At 38.4% G+C, this 19,990-nt stretch overlaps 1 protein-coding gene across 3 annotated transcripts in view; it reads right to left on the bottom strand.

Annotated features, from left to right (window-relative positions):
• Nucleotides 1–16,159: 16,159 nt before the first annotated feature.
• Nucleotides 16,160–19,990, bottom strand: part of ASMTL (acetylserotonin O-methyltransferase like) — a 68,085-nt gene continuing 64,254 nt past the window's right edge. For 2 of the 3 annotated variants that reach the window (XM_043993267.1, XM_043993269.1), the window contains one exon: nucleotides 16,722–18,459. In XM_043993267.1, coding sequence (XP_043849202.1) covers nucleotides 18,236–18,459 — 224 coding nt within the window. In that variant the 3' untranslated portion in view covers nucleotides 16,722–18,235. Of the gene's footprint in view, nucleotides 18,460–19,990 lie in introns of all 3 variants that reach the window. The other variant, XM_043993268.1, reaches the window with a different exon arrangement.

The following is a 19,990-nucleotide window of genomic DNA, read 5'->3' as shown; positions in this document are numbered from 1 at the left end:
GAGGCAATTGGGGTAAGTGTCTGAGGCTGGATTTGAACTCAGGTACTCCTGACTCCAGGGCCGGTGCTTTATCCACTGCGCCACATAGCTGCCCCTACCAAACTCTTTCATTAGTTGATCTCATCTGTTCTTATGAATTTAATGACCATTTCTGTGCAAATGATTTTCAAATCTACCTATCCTGCCCCGATCTCTCTTCTGACCTCCAATCTTGCTTTCAGATGTCCTGAACTGGATGTCCAGTAGACATCGTAAACTCAACATTTCCAAAATGATCTTTTCCCCTAAATCTTCCCCACCTTCTCCCTTCACTATTACAGTGGAAGGCAACATTCTCCGTCCAGTCCCTCAGGTTCCTGGCCTGGGAGTCACCCTCAATTCCTCACTATCTCTCACCCGCCATGTACAATGTGTTACGAAGACCTGTTGAGTTCATCTTTGCAACAACTCTCAAGTATACCCCTTTCTCTCTTCTGACACAGTTACCACTCTTTTTTTTTTTTTTAGTGAGGCAATTGGAGTTAAGTGACTTGCCCAGGGTCACACAGCTAGTAAATGTTAAGTGTCTGAGGCCAGATTTGAACTCAGGTACTCCTGACTCCAGGGCCGGTGCTCTATCCACTGCGCTATCTAGCTGCCCCTCTGCCATCTAGCTGCCCCCACAGTTACCACTCTTAAGTGGAAGGCCTCTCATCAAGGCCTGCCTTAATTACTGCAATAGCCTGATGGTGGGTCCACATGGCTGTAAGTTTCTCCCCAATCCAATCTATTCTCCATTCAGCTACTAGAGGGATTTTCCTAAAAACACAAGTCAGAACACATTGCCCCCACCCCTCCCCACTCAATAAACTTCAGTGCTTTCCGATTGCCACAAATACAAATGCTCCATTTGCCATTGAAAGCCCTTTATAACCTAGCTCCTTCCTACCTTTCCAGTCTTCTTACACCCTACTACTCCAAGACATATACTGTGATCCAGTAACACTGGACTTCTGGCTGTTCCAGGAACAAAACCCTCCATCTTTTAGCTCCAAGGATTCTCTCTGGCTGTCCTTTATGAACCCTCTAAACTAAAAATTCCACTTTCTACAGGAAACCCTCTCCAACCCCTCTTAATTCCAGTGCCTTCCCTGGTTATTTCCGTTTTTTTATTTTGTTTTTGTTTTGGGGTTTGGTTTTTTGTGTGTGTTAATTGGGGTTAAGTGACTTGCCCAGGGTTACACAGCTGGTAAGTGTGTTAAGTGTCTGAGGCCGGATTTGAACTCAGGTCCTCCTAAATCCAGGGTCGGTGCTCTATCCACTGTGCCACCTAGCTGCCCCCCCCTCCCCCGGTTATTTTCTATTTATCCCATATATAGCTTGGTTTGTATATATTTGTTTGCATGTGATCTCCCCCATCAGATTGCAAGATCCTTGAGGGCAGTTGTCTTTTGCCTTTTCTTTCTTTCTTTTTTTTTTTTTTTTGAATATCCTGAGATCTTAGCACAGTGCCTGGCATATAGAAGGTGTTTAAATAAATGATTATTGGGGGCGGCTAGGTGGTGCAGTGGATAAAGCACCAGCCCTGGATTCAGGAGTACCTGAGTTTAAATCAGACCTCAGACACTTGACACTTACTAGCTGTGTGACCCTGGGCAAGTCACTTAACCTCCATTGCCCCGCAAAACAAACAAACAAACAAAATAAATGATTATTGATCAGTCAAATTAAATAGTTACTTTAGATATAGTATGGTGAAATTAAAATAGAAATAATATTGGATTTGGGCTTCAGTTCAGATCCTTGCTCTGCCCCCTACTAACCTGTCAAACCTTATGAAATACATTTAATCCAATAAACAATTACTAATGAGATTAATTAATAATATGGTATAATGGATAAAAGTCAAGACTGGAATCAGAAAGACCAGCCTTCAAGGCCTGCATCAGGCAGAATTGTTCTTTGACCTTGGAAGATTTACTTGACTTTTCAGGGCTTCAGGCTGTCTCATAAAGCTACAATGTGCAAAATATTTCTTGATATGAAATGGCTGAGGCCAGGAATTCAGGTCTTTCAATGAAATCTTTATTTCACTTTAAAGTTTACAAAACATTTTACTTACATTATCTCATTAGAATCTCACAGTCCTAAAAGATACATACCTGAGGTATTTTTATCTCCTTTTTACAATTAAAGAAACAGAATAAGTGACTTGTCCAGGCTCACTAAACTAGTAAGTAAATGGGATTTGAATTGGCAGAAAGGTTCTTTTTCTTTTGTCTTCAATTCCAGCACTTAAGTACCACACCTAGTTTCTTAAAGTTTTAGTTTCCTCATTTAATGTGCAGGTAGGGAGGGAGATTAAATTAGATGACCTAGGGCAGCTAGGTGGCTCAGTGGATAAAGCACCAGTCCTGGATTCAGGAGGACCTGAGTTCAGATGTGACCTCAAACACTTGACACTTACTAGCTGTGTGACCCTGGGCACACTTAACCCTCATTGTCCTGCAAAAAGTAAAAAACAAAACAAACAAACAAATTAGATTACCTCTCAGGTCTGTCTGGCTCTAAATCCATGACCATAACTAAAAAACTAAAAAATTAAATCCATGAGCATGAGTAAATCACAGGACTGTGGAAAATAACTACTGGTTAGAGCCTTTCAGTTTATACATGAAGAAACTGAATCCCAAAGAGGTCCAGTGACTTGTCCAAGGTCACACATTCTAAAAATAGATGGGGTGGGGGGCAGCTAGTTGTCACAGTGGATAAAGCCCCGGCCCTGGATTCAGGAGGACCTGAGTTCAAAGCCAGACACTTGACACATAGTAGTTGTGTTACCCTGGGCAAGTCACTGAATCCTCATTGCCAAAAAAAAAAAATAATAATAATAATAATAGATGGGATTCTAACACAGGTTCTCTGACTCCAATGCCAGTTTTCTTCCCAGTTTACTATAATGTAGCCAAATGTTGTTTGTTGGGCATTTCATCCTTTTTTACTTGCCTCTGCCAGATACCATTTAAAAAATATTTTACAATTAAGGTTACTAAATAAGAATCAAATCTAGGCAGGCTACTATAGTCCACAAATATCCCACAGACTGTTCCTTAAGAAAAAAAAAAAGAATATTGTATATAGCTATTTACCTACTTGGCACACTAGGTAAATAGAAAAAAAAAACTTCAGAAATCTATGAAATAGGGGGACAGCTAGGTGGTGAAGTAGATAAAGCACCGGCCCTGGATTCAGGAGGACTTGAGTTCAAATCCAGCCTCAGACACTTGACACGTACAAGCTGTGTGACCCTGGGCAAGTCACTTAACCCCCAATGCCCCCCCCCCCCACAAAAAAAGTATCTATGAAACAGTTTTTACAGCCAGCATTTCTGATAAAGGTCTCATTTCTCAAATATATAGAGAACTGAATCGAATTTATAAAAGTACAAGTCATTCCCCAATTGAGAAGTGGTCAAAAGATATGAACAAGTAGTTTTCAGATGAAGAAATTAAAACTATCTATAGTCATTAAAAAAATGTTCTCAATCATTGTTGATTAAAGAAATGCATATTAAAACTACACTGAAGTACCATCTCACACCTATCAGACTGGCAAATATGACAAAAAAGTAAAATGATAAATGTTGGAGATGTGGGAATATTGGAACACTACTACATTTTTGGTGGAGTTGTCAACTGATACAACCATTCTGGAGAGCAATTTGGAACTATGCCTAAAGGGCTATAAAAACTGTGTATACCCTTTGACCCAGCAATACCACTTATTAGGTCTGTACCTGAAAGAGATCATTAAAAAAGGGAAAAAGACCCACATGTACAAAAATATTTGGAGCCGTTCTTTTTGTGGTGGCAAAGAATTGGAAATTATGGGGATGTTCATCAATTGGGGAATGGTTGAACAAGTTGTGGTATATGAATGGAATGGAATACTTTTGTGCTTTAAGAAATGATAAGCAGGAAGATTTCAGAAAAACCTGGAAACCCTCACATGAACTGATGCTGAGTGAAGTGAGCAGAACCAGGAGAACATTGTACACAGTAACAGCAACATTGTGTGATGATCAATTGTTAGAGACTTAACTCTTCTCAGCAATAAATGATCCAAAACAATGCCAAAAGAGTCATGATGGAAAATGCTCTCCACATCCAGAAAAAAACTATGGAATCTGAATGCAGATGAAAGCATACTATTTTCACTTTTTTTGTTTTAGATTTTTTTTGTTTCTTCTTTCTTGTGATTTTTCCCTTTTGTTCTGATTCTTTTTTCACAACATGACTAATGTGGAAATATGTTTAACATTATTGTACTGTATAACCTATATCAGATTGCTTGTTGACTTAGGGAGGGGGGAAGAAAGGGAGGAAGAAATATTTGGAACTCAAAATCTTACAAAAAATGAGTGCTGAAAACTATCTTTATATGTAATTAGAAAAGTATAAAATATATATATATATATATATATATTTTTTTTGGTGAGGCAACTGGGGTTAAGTGATTTGCCCAGGATCACACAGCTAGTGTCAAGTGTCTGAGACTGGATTTGAACTCAGGTCCTCCTGAATCCAGGGCCGGTGCTCTATCCACTGGGTCACCTAGCTGCCCCAAATAAAATATATTTTTAAAAGAACAGAATCTTCATTTCATTCACTTTGTTAACAGTGAACTGCTTATCAGGGAAGACAGGCTACTAACAAATGAGGGTAAGCTTGTAAGCATGTTTATGCTTATAATATTCATAAGGCTCCTATATATAGGTGTTCTTGATCTTTATAAACCTGAAGCTGATTTGTACTGGAAATATATATATATATTTAAATGAAAGGTATAAAGCTACGAATTGCCCCATTTCTACCAGAACCATTACCCCTCACTTCACTGATGTCCCCTGCTGTAGGAGCCCTTCACTATTACTGTGCCCCAACATAGCATTGCTGCTCCGTGCTTCTTCTTATGTTGCCAAAACAGCTACCCAGACAATAGTCCAGATCAACAAAGGAATTGCCTCAGAATTGAGAAGGAAGATTGGATTGCATTTCAGAAAGGGTGCTCTCAATGTTTCCAAAATGCTCATTGCTACAGAAATTCATTTATTCAACTTATGATGTCATATTGATATGAATCATGGATAATTCTAGAAAAAAACCCAAATTATTAATATTCAAAGGGCAGTGGAAAGAGGTAGTTAGAAGCATCCTATATTGTTTGTTACCAATTATGACACTGTTGAGGACATGAATAAAAGGATAACATGGAGTTCAAGCAAGTAACAAGAGATGAAGTAGTTCATTAGCACTCCTGAGATTCTAGAAGAACAAGATGACTTCCAGAATATTGGGCAGATGCTCTGTGGAGAACCTGTGGAAATGCAGGGACAAGAACCCAGAGATTAAAAAAGCATGGAGGGGTCAGCGTCCGATAGGACAAGCACAGGACACGCCATGAGGGGCTCGTTGGTGTCCCACTCCCGGACCTTGATCTGAACCTTCAGCTCCAATAGCAGAAACTCTGTGAATAAAATAGCAGAAAAACAAAAACTCTTCCAGGAAAACAATGACCTCCCAATCCACCTGAAGAGTAGAGGCACAGACAACTTCCTATACAAATTTACAATGTTAACATGTTTGGGAGGCACTTGCTACTCTTTCTACTGCCTCAGCTGGGCCTCCTTCCCCCACAAGAAGGAAGACTTAACACCAGGATCGGACAGAAGGGGAGAGGCCTGCCAGGGCCTGGAGCAAGGGTTAGGGTTGGACAGAAATAAATGCCCTAGTTGGGAGAAAGCTAAAAAAACAAACAAACAAACAAAAAGCATGGAGGAATTATAAGTTGAGTCAGTGGATATAGTGGTCACACCAGCAAGATCATGAATTAATCAAAATTCTAAAGTCAAAACAAAACAAAAACCCTGGCAGGGTTCTGCAGTTTGAGTTACAAAATTACATCCTCCCAGAACTGGAAGGGATTTCAGATGTCATCAATAATAATCTGAATCCAAATAGGATTCTTGTCTTAAAGCCCTGATAAGTGGCCATCTAACCTTTATTTGAAGACCCCTAATGATGTTACTTCCCAGTTTTCACATCACTCAGCAGTGGAAGAAAACTCATGGCATTTGGCACATATTAGACAAAGAAATTATCATTGTACACCAGAAGTGGGTCAGAAATTTTATCCATTTATTTCTTGGCTTAACCATCCTAATTTGAAAGATATAGTATTCTGATATCTTATGCCTAAACTAAAGTGTTGATCACATGAATGGAAAGAGTGGAGGGATGCAAACAATGTGATAGGACTAGAATTAACAAGTTTTGGCATTGTAGAATTTCCAGTGTATTTTAGTAGTTGTCACTTCAATATTTACTATTTGTAAATAATCTTCTATTATCAAGATATTAATAAGACTAGATATATGTCACTGTATCCTGTTATCTTCAAACCATTTTAGCTTATTATCCTTTAATCATTTTTCATGCTTATGGCAAAGTTCACACTAAACAAGTTTAAAATATTTTTTCATGAGAGACTTCATTAGATACTGTGTTAAGAACACCAAAACATTTCTGGCACTGCGGTATTTCTTACGCAATTTTATGATTTTGACCTTTTAAAATGCAATTAAGTTTAAAAAATAAAGAAAGATAGAATACTTTGGTTTTTGTGCATGGGACTTGATTTTATGCTGAGAAACTTTCATTCATTCACCCTCTAGAAAAAAGATCTAGCTCCAGTGGATTGGCCACATTTCCAAACAAAATTTTTTAACTCTTTTACTTCTTTCTATAAGGGTGGTGGCAGTTGTGACTCACTCACTAGCAGATGAAAGTACTAAAAGGAGTAATTAAAATAACTAATCTTGTCTCTAGGGATGAGATAAAGAAACACATCTCCTTTCAGGGAGTGGAGAGGGATGAGGGTGGGACAACTGGAGACAGGATGTTGTATGCAATATTACACTCAATCACTTTACTTGTTTGTGTGTGTATGTGTGTGTGTGTGTGTGTGTGTGTGTGTGTGTGTGTGTGTGTATGGGATGGGATTTGGTTTTTGATTGTTTTTGTTATAAGGAAAGTGAGGATAAAAAGGGTTCACATATCCAAATGTGTATAATATAAAAATATAAGGCACTGATAAAACTTATTTAATTTATTTTTTCTACATAATCTACATAATCAAATTTATTTTTTCTACATATATATAAATATATAAAAAGTATGAAAATACATGCAATGTTCAACACCTGTGGATCTCCTACCTCTGCAGAGGAGGTAGGGGAGTATTTTATTTTTCTTCTTTGGAGCCCATGTTTATTCTTTGTAATTTTGCAGTATTCCCTTGATTTTTTTGTGGTGGTTCTTCCCATTTACATCATTGTCACTGTGTATATTGCTTTCTTGGCTTTGCTTACTTCACTCTGCAACAGATTATGTAAGTCTCTCCTTGCTTCTCTTATTTAACATATTTAACATATTTCTTACGGCACAGTAGTATTCCACTACATTCATGTACTACAATTTAACCATCTCCCAATGAATGGGTATCCACTCTATTGCCAATTCTTTGTTCCCACAAAAAGTGCTGCTATAATTATTTTGCTGTGTATGGTAACTTTTTTTTCCAATGGCTTCCTTGGGGTCTAGTAATGGAATTTCTGGGTCAAAGGAGATGAACGTTTTTGTCATTTTATTCTAAATTGTTTTTCAAAATGGTATTCATAGGTCTACCAACAATGTACTGTACTAGTGTACCTATTTTCCCATAATCCCTCCAACACTGACTATTCCCATCTTTTGTTATCTTTAACAATTTCTGGATGTGAAGTGAAACTTTTAGGTTGTAAATTTTTTTTTAAATGGGGCCTATTCTCAGTTATGTATTTTATGGGACACAATTTTTTACATTTTTTAAGAGTTATCTGATGTCTTAGCCTCTCTGAGCCAGCTTCCTCATCCATAAAATGGGGATCCAACGTACATTCACACCACTACTGGGTTACTGTTCAGAAATGACTTTGTAACCTCTAAGTACTATGTAAATGTGAGTTGTTATTATGAGACCCCAAACTAAAAATTTATTTATTTTTTTATTTTAGTTTTTAATTTTTTTTTTTTAGTGAGGCAATTGGGGTTAAGTGACTTGCCCAGGGTCACACAGCTAGTAAGTGTTAAGTGTCTGAGGCCGGATTTGAACTCAGGTACTCCTGACTCCAGGGCAGGTGCTCTATCCATTATGCCACCTAGCTGCTCCCCCAAACTAAAAATTTAAGCTCTGTATTCTCTCTTTTTTTTTGGTGAGGCAATTGGGGTTAAGTGACTTGCCCAGGGTCACACAGCTAGTAAATGTCAAGTGTCTGAGGCCGGATTTGAACTCAGTTACTCCTGAATCCAGGGCTGGTGCTTTATCCACTGTGCCACCTAGCTGCCCCTAAACTCCGTATTCTTTTAAAAACTACTTTCTCATTATAAAAGCACCAAGGAAACACTTAAAAGAAAAAATACATAAACCCAGCCACTTAAGAGTCATAAACCCAGTTTGAGTTAAATGCTAATGTCAAGAGATGTGTGATCTATTGGTGTGGGTTCTCCCTTAGATGGTACAGATTACAATCCTTTAATCCCTCCTTGTCCTTGACAGTTTTAGTCCATTTCTACCCAAATCCTTTAGGGAAGGACTACCTCCTAGGGGAAGGACAACCTCTAAGCATTTAACAAGATAAAGATAACTCTACATTCCTCAGTCATTTCCTTGTCCAAGCATACATTTCCTTAGTATTATCCTCTACATTAAAGACCTCTCACTCATCTGAAGGAACCTGCAAAACTTCCAGGTGAGCTAGACCCGATTAAAATGCAATAGGTAATGTTTAACAGAATAAATAAGGATTTAATACAAGTCAATATGAGGCCTTCTGGGACCCATCTGTATTTGAGTTTGACACTATTGCTCTTATATTATTTGCATCCAAGTAAGCAGTCTGCTTACTCCCATCATGCATCTCTCCATTCCCCCCTTTTTTTTTTGGTGGGGAAATGGGGGTTAAGTGACTCGCCCAGGGTCACACAGCTAGTAAGTATCAAGTGTCTGAGGCCGGATTTGAACTCAGGTACTCCTGAATCCAAGGCCAGTGCTTTATCTACTGTGCCACCTAGCTGCCCCCTCCCTTTTGTTTTTAATATCAATATTCTTCCAGTGGTTTTGAATTATAGAACTGCATAGTCTCTGAAGAATCAAAACTGATCCAAGGACCTGTGGATGCTACTATACATTTCCCTTATGATGATTTTTTTTTTTTAGTGAGGCAATTGGGGTTAAGTTACTTGCCCAGGGTCACACAGCTAGTAAGTATTAAGTGTCTGAGGCCGGATTTGAACTCAGGTACTCCTGACTCCAGGGCCGGTGCTCTATCCACTGCGCCATCTAGCTGTCCACTTATGATGATTTTTAAAAAAAAAATTGTTTTCTTGATACTTATAACCATATTGAGGGAGTGGCATATCTAGCCTTAGAATCTCTGTAAGTGGTTTGTCCAAGGTCATAAAGCTAGTAATCAGGTTGGAAGCCTAGATACTTCCTCATAGTAAAGTACTCTTTGCACCACACTTATTTTTATTTCCTCTTTAAAAAATATACATTGAATGCCTTGGAATCATGATGTATAGTGGAAAGAACACTGGACTTGGAATCAGAGGACCTGGGTTCAAATGTTGACATGAATACTATATAATTCTTGTGACCTTGGACAAATAATACTTGTCCTACTGACCTCACAGCATTTCTTTGAGAGGCCTATGTAAACTGTAAAGCACTATTTTATATAATTGAACTATTATAAGTTTTAAAACATCATACAGAAAGGTGACAATTTCACATACCATTTAACATTAGTGTCTTTTTTTTAGATGTCATTGTTACAAGGAACTCTCAGTGATGAGGCAATTCTTACAATAAATCAGTGAGTATTTATTAAGCAGTTATTCTATGTGGAACACTGTGTTAGGCACAAGGGAGTTCAAATTGCAACAAATGAAACAATCTCTACTAGAAAGTAGTTCACATTCTAATGAGGAACCCAAGGGCATGTATAAGTACACACAAAATAAACATAAGGAAAATGAATATAAATTCAAAGCAGTTAAAAACAAGGCTGTTTGGGAGGATGAGCACTATTTAATGAGGAGATCAGAAAAGTCATCATGTAGGAGGTAGTCCACTTTTTTTGTTTGTTTGTTTGTTTTTGGCGGGGCAGTGAGGGTTAAGTGACCTGCCCAGGGTCACACAGCTAGTTAAGTGTCAAGTGTCTAAGGCCAGATTTTAACTCAGGTCTTCCTGAATCCAGGGCCTGTACTTTATCCACTGCACCACCTAGCTGCCCCATAGGTAGTACACTTTTAAGTTTAGCCTTCAAGGAAGAGAGGAATTCTATAAGGCAGAAAGTACATGGAACTGGGAGGCAAGAGCATCTTTTATGTGGAACAGAGAGAAGGCCAGTTTGACGGAATGGAAAGTGTTGGACAGGAATAACATAGAATAAAACTGGAAAAGTCAATTGGGGCCAGGTTGTGAAAGGCTTTAAAAGCTAAATTTGGTCCCACAGGCACTAGGGAGCCATTTGAATGTATTGAGTATGAAGTGAGGTGCCCTTAAAATGAAGGCCTAGTGACAATAATATCTAAAGTAGTGGTGTCAAACTCAAATAGAAAGGGATCCCTGCAGGCTATATATTGACTTGGAAAACAACAAATGAACATTATCTATGTTGTATTATATTTTTATTTATTTTGATAAACATCTCCCAGTAATTTTTTGGGGGGGGTGGGGCAATGAGAGTTAAGTGATTTGCCCAGGGTCACACAGCTAGTGTCAAGTGTCTGAGGCCGGATTTGAATTCAGGTCCTCCTGAATACAGGGCCAGTGTTTTATCCGCTGCACCACCTAGCTGTCCCCCTCCCAATTACATTTTAATCTAGTTCAGACTGTAGTTGGGAGTTTTACATGCCTCTTGCTGCCTTGCTATGGTATTTGGCACTTCTGAGGAATTAAAATTTAGCCATCTGAATCCCTCTCTGTTGAAGAGAACTAACAAAGCAGAAGAAATTCTTCTTTATTTTCTCCAGACATAACTCTTTTGGGGGTAGAAGAAAGCTGGAATATTTGAAATAAATACTGTTTTAATTATTTTTTGTCATTACTCAAGGTAGACCTGTATCTTGTTTATATAATTTTTTTTTTTGTGAGGCAATTGGGGTTAAGTGACTTGCCCAGGGTCAAACAGCTAGTAAGTGTTAAGTGTCTGAGGCCGGATTTGAACTCAGGTCCTCCTGACTCCAGGGCCAGTGCTCTATCCATTGTGCCACCTAGCTGCCCCTGTATCTCTGTTTATAAGCCAGCTTTAACTCAAAGACCTCCATGCATTAACAATGCCTAGTCTGAAATCTTGTCTCCATTAGATACTTAGGAAAAAGGCCAGAACACAGATAAAGGTTTCGAATTTGGCTTCCATCTTCACCACTCTACTGAAATTGCTTTCTAAAGTCACTAATGACTTCACCGTCAGATCCCTTGGCCCTTTTCCAGTTCTCTAACTCATTCTCTTTGAACTTGGCAGCATATGAAGTTGTTGACCAATGTCTCCTCCTAAAAACTTTGCCTGCCCTTCAAATCCATGACACTGCACTTGTGTGGTTCTTCATTTACCTTTCTCTGGATGTTCCTTTGCTAAAGCTCTTCCAACATTAAAATAATAATAATAATAATAACAACAACAACAACAACAACAACACAAGAATACTTTGAGGACAGCTAAACGGTGTGGTAGAGTAGAAAGGACACCTATCTTGGAGTCAGAAGACAGGTTCAAGTTCAGTTACCAATAATATACTACCCTTGTGATGCTTGGCAAGTCATTTAACCGGAGTTTAATTTTATCAATCTATAAAATGGAAACAATACTTGACTGACCAGATCCAAAACCTTGGAGTTATTTTTCACTGTTCGTTATCCCCTATACTCTGTTAATTCTGTCTCTGAAATTTCTCATGTATCTACCTTCTATTTCGATGACTAACATCATCAAAGTTCATGCCTTTGCTACCTCTTACCTGTGCTACCATAATAGTTCTCGTCCCATCTCTCCCATCCCCCAAACACCCCTTCATACTGATGCCACAGAAATTCTCCTCATGCCCAGGGCTGACCAATCCCTTCTCTGCTTCAAACCCTTCAGTGGCTCTCCATTAATTACTAAATAAAAGAGAAGACCCTATGCCTGACATCCACATTGTTTCCAACTTTCCCGTACAGCTTTCCCATCCTCTACTTCCCTGTACAATAGTACCTTCCAGCCAACCTGAAATATTATTTCCCTATTTTGTAGCAGTACCCTTTCCTGCCTCCATGCTGTCATGCATTATACAGTCCCCCCCCTTACAAGGATTGTTTTTCACCCAGTGATATCTTTGCTTTTTTTTAGAGACCCCACTTAGAAAGCTCCTCTGCCAGGAAGACTTCTCTGATTTCTCCAGCCATAAAAGCTCACTCTCTTCTTTCATGCCACTGTTTGTACCTTTCCTATGCACTTATATTACAGCTTGTCCTAGTTAATTGTAGATCTGTCTTACCCTCCATTCCAGATTATAAGCTCCTCAAGGACAGGAACTGTACTTTTTTGTTTAATCTTTTCATCATCAGTGTCTAGTACAGTCTATGGCACATGGCAGGTCTTCTATATTTGTTGAGTGAAGCAGTAAGTGACCAGGTTATGATGATAGTGGCATTAATAGTTGACAGAGGACTCTTTAGCCAAGACATTGACCTTGTGAGAAATTCTAGCAATGTAACCAATAAACTCTCAGCTATCACCCACACTTAACTTGTTCTGAAGTCCTAAACCAAGCTAGGAAAAGCAGATCTGAGTGTGGAGTTTATTGCTGTTTTCATCTCCACTGAACATTTAACTGATCAGGAAATATCAATAGCCTGTTATTTAATGCCCAGCACTATGCAGGTCTCTAAGCAACTGCTATGCCACAAGAATCATGAATTAAGATCTTGGAATCACTTTATTTTGTTGTTATTAATATAAATGGAGGGATAAGAATATTCTCAAGCTGGTACCATGCTTTTCTTCTTTTTTTTTTTTTTAGTGAGGCAATTGGGGTTAAGTGACTTGCCCAGGGTCACACAGCTAGTAAGTGTTAAGTGTCTGAGGCCAGATTTGAACTCAGGTACTCCTGACTCCAGGGCCGGTGCTCTATTCACTGCGCCACCTAGTTGCCCCCCATGCTTTTCTTTTAAGACCAGATACTTATTTTTTGTTTGTTTGGTGTGTTTTTTTTTTTTAAACTGAGGCAAGTGGGGTTAAGTGACTTGCCCAGGGTCACACAGCTAGTGAGTGTTAAGTGTCTGAGGCCAGATTTGAACTCAGGTACTCCTGACTCCAGGGCTGGTGCTCTATCCACTGGGCCACCTAGCTGCCCCAAGACCAGATACTTATTTCTCTTCACCTCATCCTCTTCCTTCAAAACCATTACTACTTATGTGTTTACTTATATAAAGTACTTACTACTTATGTATTTACTTTCTGATTTGGGTCTAATCCTTACTGATAGGGGAAAAGCTCATGTTAACTTTAACTGTCCACCTGTCTAGGTTTATAGCAACAGAGGAAAATTATGAAGCATCACTTTATAGTAGTTGCTGAGATTTTAATGTGCTGTAATTTCAGCAGTAGGAACTCTCTCCATCACCCTTTCTAACTTAGTAGGTTTTTGAAAGTTGCTATGGTCCAAAGCTTCATTACTCTGAAGTCAATCCAGTGATGTACCTCTCTGAACTTAGCTCAGACTGCTCCTTTGACAACAGACCTAGGGACAGCTAGGTGGCACAGTGGATAAAGCACTGGCCTTGGATTCAGGAGTACCCAAGTTCAAATCCAGCCTCAGACACTTGACACTTAACTAGCTGTGTGACCCTGGGCAAGTCACTTAACCCTCATTGCCCTGCAAAAATTAAAAAAACAAAAAAAACAAAACCAAAAGACAACAGACCTATGTGCCAATACCCAGGACCCTGCTGAAGGATGCTTTAAAGCTGATTAAAATGTGAACCCTCAGGTTATAACAGCTGAAATGATGCCTCATTTCAAAAGGATCCCTTTTTGTCATAAACATTTTGTACTTTTTCTATGATATACGCACATATACACATGCCGTATGTATGTATATATATGTACACTGTACATACATACATACCATATATGTATATAATATACATATTGTGTACACATGTATCATATTTGTATGTATAATAGGAAAAGTACAAAATATTTATGACCAAGAGGGATCCTTTTGAAAGGATCCCTATGTATATACACTTGCACATATATGTGTGTATATACATACATACGTACATACATACACATACACACATATATAGACAGAGTGCTAACAAAAGGCAGCATGAATGTCATAGTGGAGAAAAAAAGAACCAGCCTTGGAATAAGGAAGACCTAGGTTCAAGTCTTTTCTGTGACATATACTAACTGTGTTATATTGCATGAGTCACAACTTCTCAGTTGCCCAGGTATCTCTAAGGTTGTAAGTAAGGTTTTAAGTAGAAGAAATATCTGTGCCAAGAGATTCTCTACATCAGTGAAATCACAGGTGAAGGACTGAGGTTTAGGACAGCAATGAGCACCGCATATGTAGATTAGACAGTTATTTGCAGAGAAGGTAGCTGAACTCAGGGAACTGATGAGATCATCCCAAAAAAGAGGAGGAGGGGGCCCAGTTCTGAGGTACACCTACGCACAGGATATAAATGATGATCTTGCAAATGAGACAGAGACTGTCACCCTGATAGGTAGGAACAGAATCACAACAGAATGATGTCACAAAAACTCTGGAAGGGGAGAGTATTTCAAAGGGATAATCATTAGTGTCATACATTGCAGATAGGTTAAGATTGGGGTTAAGAAAAGGCTACTGGCTTTAGCAATAAATAGATCAATGGTGATTTCCATGAAAACATAGAATGTTCCAAAAGTCTAAGTGCAATTTTAAGCTATTAAAGCCTTTACTGTACCGAGTGTATTTGCTACTTGGCACTCTTTAGCTAAGATTAAGTGAGTAGAACCAGTGGAACAATTCATATAGGGACTAGAATGTTGTAAAGGAAAACAATTGTGAGACCTAGGAATTATGATCAATGCAATGATCATTTGTGATTCCAGAAGACTGATGATGAATCATCCTGTTCACCGCTTAGAAAAGATCTGATAGACTGAACGTACTGAATTAGACACTTTAAGACGCAGCCAATGTATAGATTTGTTTTGTTTTATTATACCTATTTGTTATAAAAGATGGCTTTCTTGGGGAGAGGTGGAGTACTTACGAGAGGGAATGGGGAAGAATAGTAATGGTGATACCAAAAAAGGGAGGGGTAGGGGAGAAAGAAAATAGCACCAATGAATTATTTGAAAATATGCAGAAGAGAGGAGGAGGGGGCAGCTAGGTGGCAGTGGATAAAACACCAGCCTTGGATTCAGGAGGACCTGAGTTCAAATCCAGCCTCAAACACCTGACACTTACTAGCTGTGTGACCCTGGGCAAGTTATTTAACCCTCATTGCCTTAAAAAAAAAAAGAAGAGAGAAGAAGGAAGTTCAGAATAGGAAACAGACTAGCAGGGATATAGTATAACTACCATGTTAAATGTGAAATATATTTAAAAAACAAACTGAAAAAGGCATAGCTGTTGGGCATGAAAAAAGAAGCACATGCAAGAAAAAACTACTCAACTCTATTCAAGTAGAATAGAGATCTTATAGAAAAGGCCCGGGAAATCCGCAGGCTAAACAAATAGTTTAGAGAAATAAGATAGTTTTGACTAAAATGTGTCATGCAGATTGTATACATTTGAAATTCATTTAGAGAGGAAAAACTGGAGCAGAAATACAGATGTCGGCTAATGCAGAAATATGTTTAATGTTATTATGTGTTATATATATAACCTATATCAGATTACCTGCTGTCTAGGGGAGGGGAGAGAGAGGGGAGGGAGGGAGAAAAATCTGAAATTGGAAAGCTTGTATAAACAAAATTTGAGAACTATCTTTACATGTAACAGGAAAAAAATACTTTAATTTAAAAAAAAGAAATACAGATGTCAAGACAAACTCTTAAAGTAGCTTAATATAAGTGCATAAAAAGAAAACATGTATAATAAAAATGCTATGGAGATAGGGTAACTAAATTTTAACAATCAACAGAATCCCATTTTCTCATTATTCTTCCTAGTTCACACTGTCTCCTATGGTGCAAATGCTGAGAATTGACTATTTGTGCCTTGTTAAAGACTCTCAAATATTCATTGAATTCCTCAGTGTCACAACAAACTTTAAGATCAGCCATACAGAAGGATTCATTATTAGTTCACATTTATTGGAACATAAGAAATATTTTATAGATCATAGACACTTGACATATTTTCAATAATCAAATGGGCCTGTGCTATTTTTATAACCTTCAAGTTGAAATGATATTAATTGAATAAAATTTCACAACAGATTTATTTTCAAAATTAGCAAATTTACTTGAACAGGTTTACTAAACATCAAATACAGCTAGAGAAGTCGTATGGATTTTTTTCCCTTAATACTTGGTGCATAAAATTGTATCTAACAAATTTCCTGTTTGCACAAACTCCACATTTCCGAAGCCATGTTGTTCAAGTAAACATTTATATTCATAGCTGCTCCTCTCCTTTCCCTCTGTCTGCACAAGCATGCTCAAGGACTGCAGCCATGCACTTCCATTTCTCTTCTTGTTGTCTAAGACCATTTCAGTCAGCAAGAGGCCAGATCCTGATGTTGAAAATGCAAGACAAATGTTGAGAATCCGAAATAATATTTTAAGAATTTTGGGGAATCCACCGTGGCAAGGTCTTTGCATGGCAGTAATGTAAGTCAAATGCATCATGTCAAAAGACTCAAGGATACAGAAAAGGTAAATTCAGAGTATACTCCATAGGAACAGGGCTGTAAAAAAGGTGTTGAGTAAAGGAATAGAACTGAAATAGATCCAGGAAGACTTGAACTCCCCTGAGTGAGCCTGGCCTTCTGAGAGGTAGCATAGAATAACAGAGATAGAATGGTGGCCTTAAGCATCAAGAAGACCTAGGTTCAAATTCCACTTCTGACATTTACTGTGTAACCCTGACCAAGTCACTTAACTTCTTTGAGGTTTCATTCCCTCATCTGCATAAAGAGGAGATTGGACCTGCTGGTAATTGTGGTCCCTTCTATCTCTAGAGCTATGAATCAATGATGGATGACAAATGGTAACACAAAAAGACACAAAAATATACATACATTAATGGCTGCTAAAGTTTTTATTGAAACAAAGGCAATTTCAGTTTCTACTTTCTTCCACTCATTAGCCTTTGGCCAGAATTCAGGATTAATTCTCACAGATACACTCATTCAAAATCTAACTCTTGTTAACCTTCTCAGTTCACTTTATTTAGAAGTCTGAGCTATGGTGCATTAGTACTTTGAAAAGGGTTCAACTTCAAGAGCCAAAAATTCTGAAAACTAAATTCATGTCTGTTTTATTCCAAAATAGCATTTCACAGTCAAATGGAAAAACAGAAACTTGTAGTGACATTCAAAACAACTTCTGAAAAATCAGGCAAAATTTGCCTATACCTTCATATTCCATAAATTGTAAAAAGGTAACAGAATTACTTGACCAGCCCAAAATTAAAAAAAAAAAACAAAAAAACAATACTGGGCTAAAACTTTATGAATACACACAAAAGATTTAACATACAGAAATACAAGAAGGGAAAAAAAACTACTTTCTAGGCCTTCCAAAAAACTTGTCATAAGCATGCCTGGAAATGTGCCTAAAGAACAGAACACTTCTTCATTTATAATCTGATCAGGGGTGCAGTCCTGCAGTCTCAGCGATGAATGTGTCCAGCGCCTGTTCTGAATGCCAAGAGGTGATAAGGTGACTGGGGATGAGAAGTCAAATACTTTGCAACACATCTATTTCATGGATCAAGGTGTTATGTGTGACAATATTTTCTTGCATAGCCACAGAGCAGCCATTATGACCATCCACAAGTTGGACCACAGCTTTTGAAAGGTTTAGACTCCAGTGAGTCTGAGAAGGGCTATATTTATGGTGTCTGTATTATGAAAATAGTTGAACTTCAAAATCCCAAACTGCTTAATTCACTATATGTGTGGTTTTTTTAAATCCCAAAATAGCATCCAAAAAATTTCCTGTTATCTTAGTCTGCACCTGGGTGAATCCATATTTTTCCAACAACTGTTTATATTCTGAGCTACTCCTCTGCTTGCCTTCCGTCATACTAAGGGACTGCAACACAGCTCTTGGAGGGTCTATCTTCTCTTCGCCAAGTACAATTTCAGCTACTAGCAAGGCACAGCCTGTATTTTCAAAATAAACCAAAATACAGTTCATTAAATTGGACAGATTTCTTGACACACATGCAGTTGATTACTTCTGTTTTTGTTTTGGTTTTGGTGAGGCAATTGGGGTTAAGTGACTTGCCCAGAGTCACACAGCTAGTAAGTGTTAAGTGTCTGAGGTCAGATTTGAACTCAGGTCCTCCTGACTCCGGGGCCAGTGCTCTATCCACTGCGCCACCTAGATGCCCCATCAGTTGATTGCTTCTGAAAAAAAAATCCATGCCTATGCTAGGAGAGAGTTCAGAATCCTAATTACAAAGTCTCTATGACCCTTACTGAAAACGTGCTGATAGCACAAATTTTATCTGTTCATAGGGCAGTAAAATAATAGGCAGATGGACGGTTATTGGAAAGACGACGAGATAACATGAGACCTCTTGCAAGTATTAATGTATTATTTAAATGGGAAGTGAATCTGACAAGGAAAGTATAGATCTAGCTGTGTGCAAATCTGATAGACTCACAGGGCAGCAGAACAACCAACAGGTGGGTAATTATTAGAAGGACAAGATATCTTGAAGCAAGCTGTTAGGTGGGTAGAAGAGATAGAATTCAGGGCCAGAAGTCAGGAAGAACTGAGTTTCTGCTCCAATTCAGTTTTCTCCAAACATCAGTCACATCTAACTTCTTTTTTTAGTTTGTTTTTTGGTGAGGCAATTGGGGTTAAGTGACTTGCCTAGGGTCACACAGCTAGTAAGTGTTAAGTGTCTGAGGCCAGATTTGAACTCAGGTTCTCCTGAATCCAGGGCTGGTGCTCTATCCACTGCGCCACCTAGCTGCCCCAGGAAGAACTAAATTTCAATCCTGCCTCTGACCCTGAACAACTCAACCCTCTTTGAGCCTTAGTTCCTTATCTGTAAAAGGGGGATAGTGACACCCACCTCCCAGAGTCACTGGGAAGATCAAATGGGATAACATGTAAAGCCTTTTGCAAATCTTAAACTCTCTATCAGTATTAACTATTATTATTATTTCTATCCAGTATAGGTCTCTATTAATTTATGTATCTAATATCAGGAAATATTAACATGCCATTTAAATGAGAAGTAAATCAAACCATAAATTTCTAGTTCTTTTTATTATTTGCAGTTTGTTTTTTTGGTGAGGCAATTGGGGTTAAGTGATTTGCCTAGGGTGACACAGCTAGTAAGTATCAAGTGTCTGAGGCTGGATTTGAACTCAGGTCCTCCTGAATCCAGGGCTGGTGCTTTACCCACTGCACCACCTAGCTGCTCATTTGCAAATGTTCTGATTAGGGAATAAGCAATTTCTAAAAAGCCATCATATCATAAAAATATAATATGTAAAAATTTAGTATAAAATAAAATAACACACTATGATGTATTTTTTTTTTGGTGGGGCAATGGGGGTTAAGTGACTTGCCCAGGGTCACACAGCCAGTAAGTGTCAAGTGTCTGAGGCCGGATTTGAACTCAGAAACTCCTGAATCCCGGGCCAGTGCTCTATCCACTGCGCCACCTAGCCGCCC

The sequence above is a fragment of the Dromiciops gliroides genome, chromosome 3, assembly GCF_019393635.1.
Source record: "Dromiciops gliroides isolate mDroGli1 chromosome 3, mDroGli1.pri, whole genome shotgun sequence".
Taxonomy (NCBI): domain Eukaryota; kingdom Metazoa; phylum Chordata; class Mammalia; order Microbiotheria; family Microbiotheriidae; genus Dromiciops; species Dromiciops gliroides.
The sequence above is the reverse complement of the archived record's forward strand: the minus strand, read 5'-3'. Positions and strand labels throughout refer to the sequence as shown.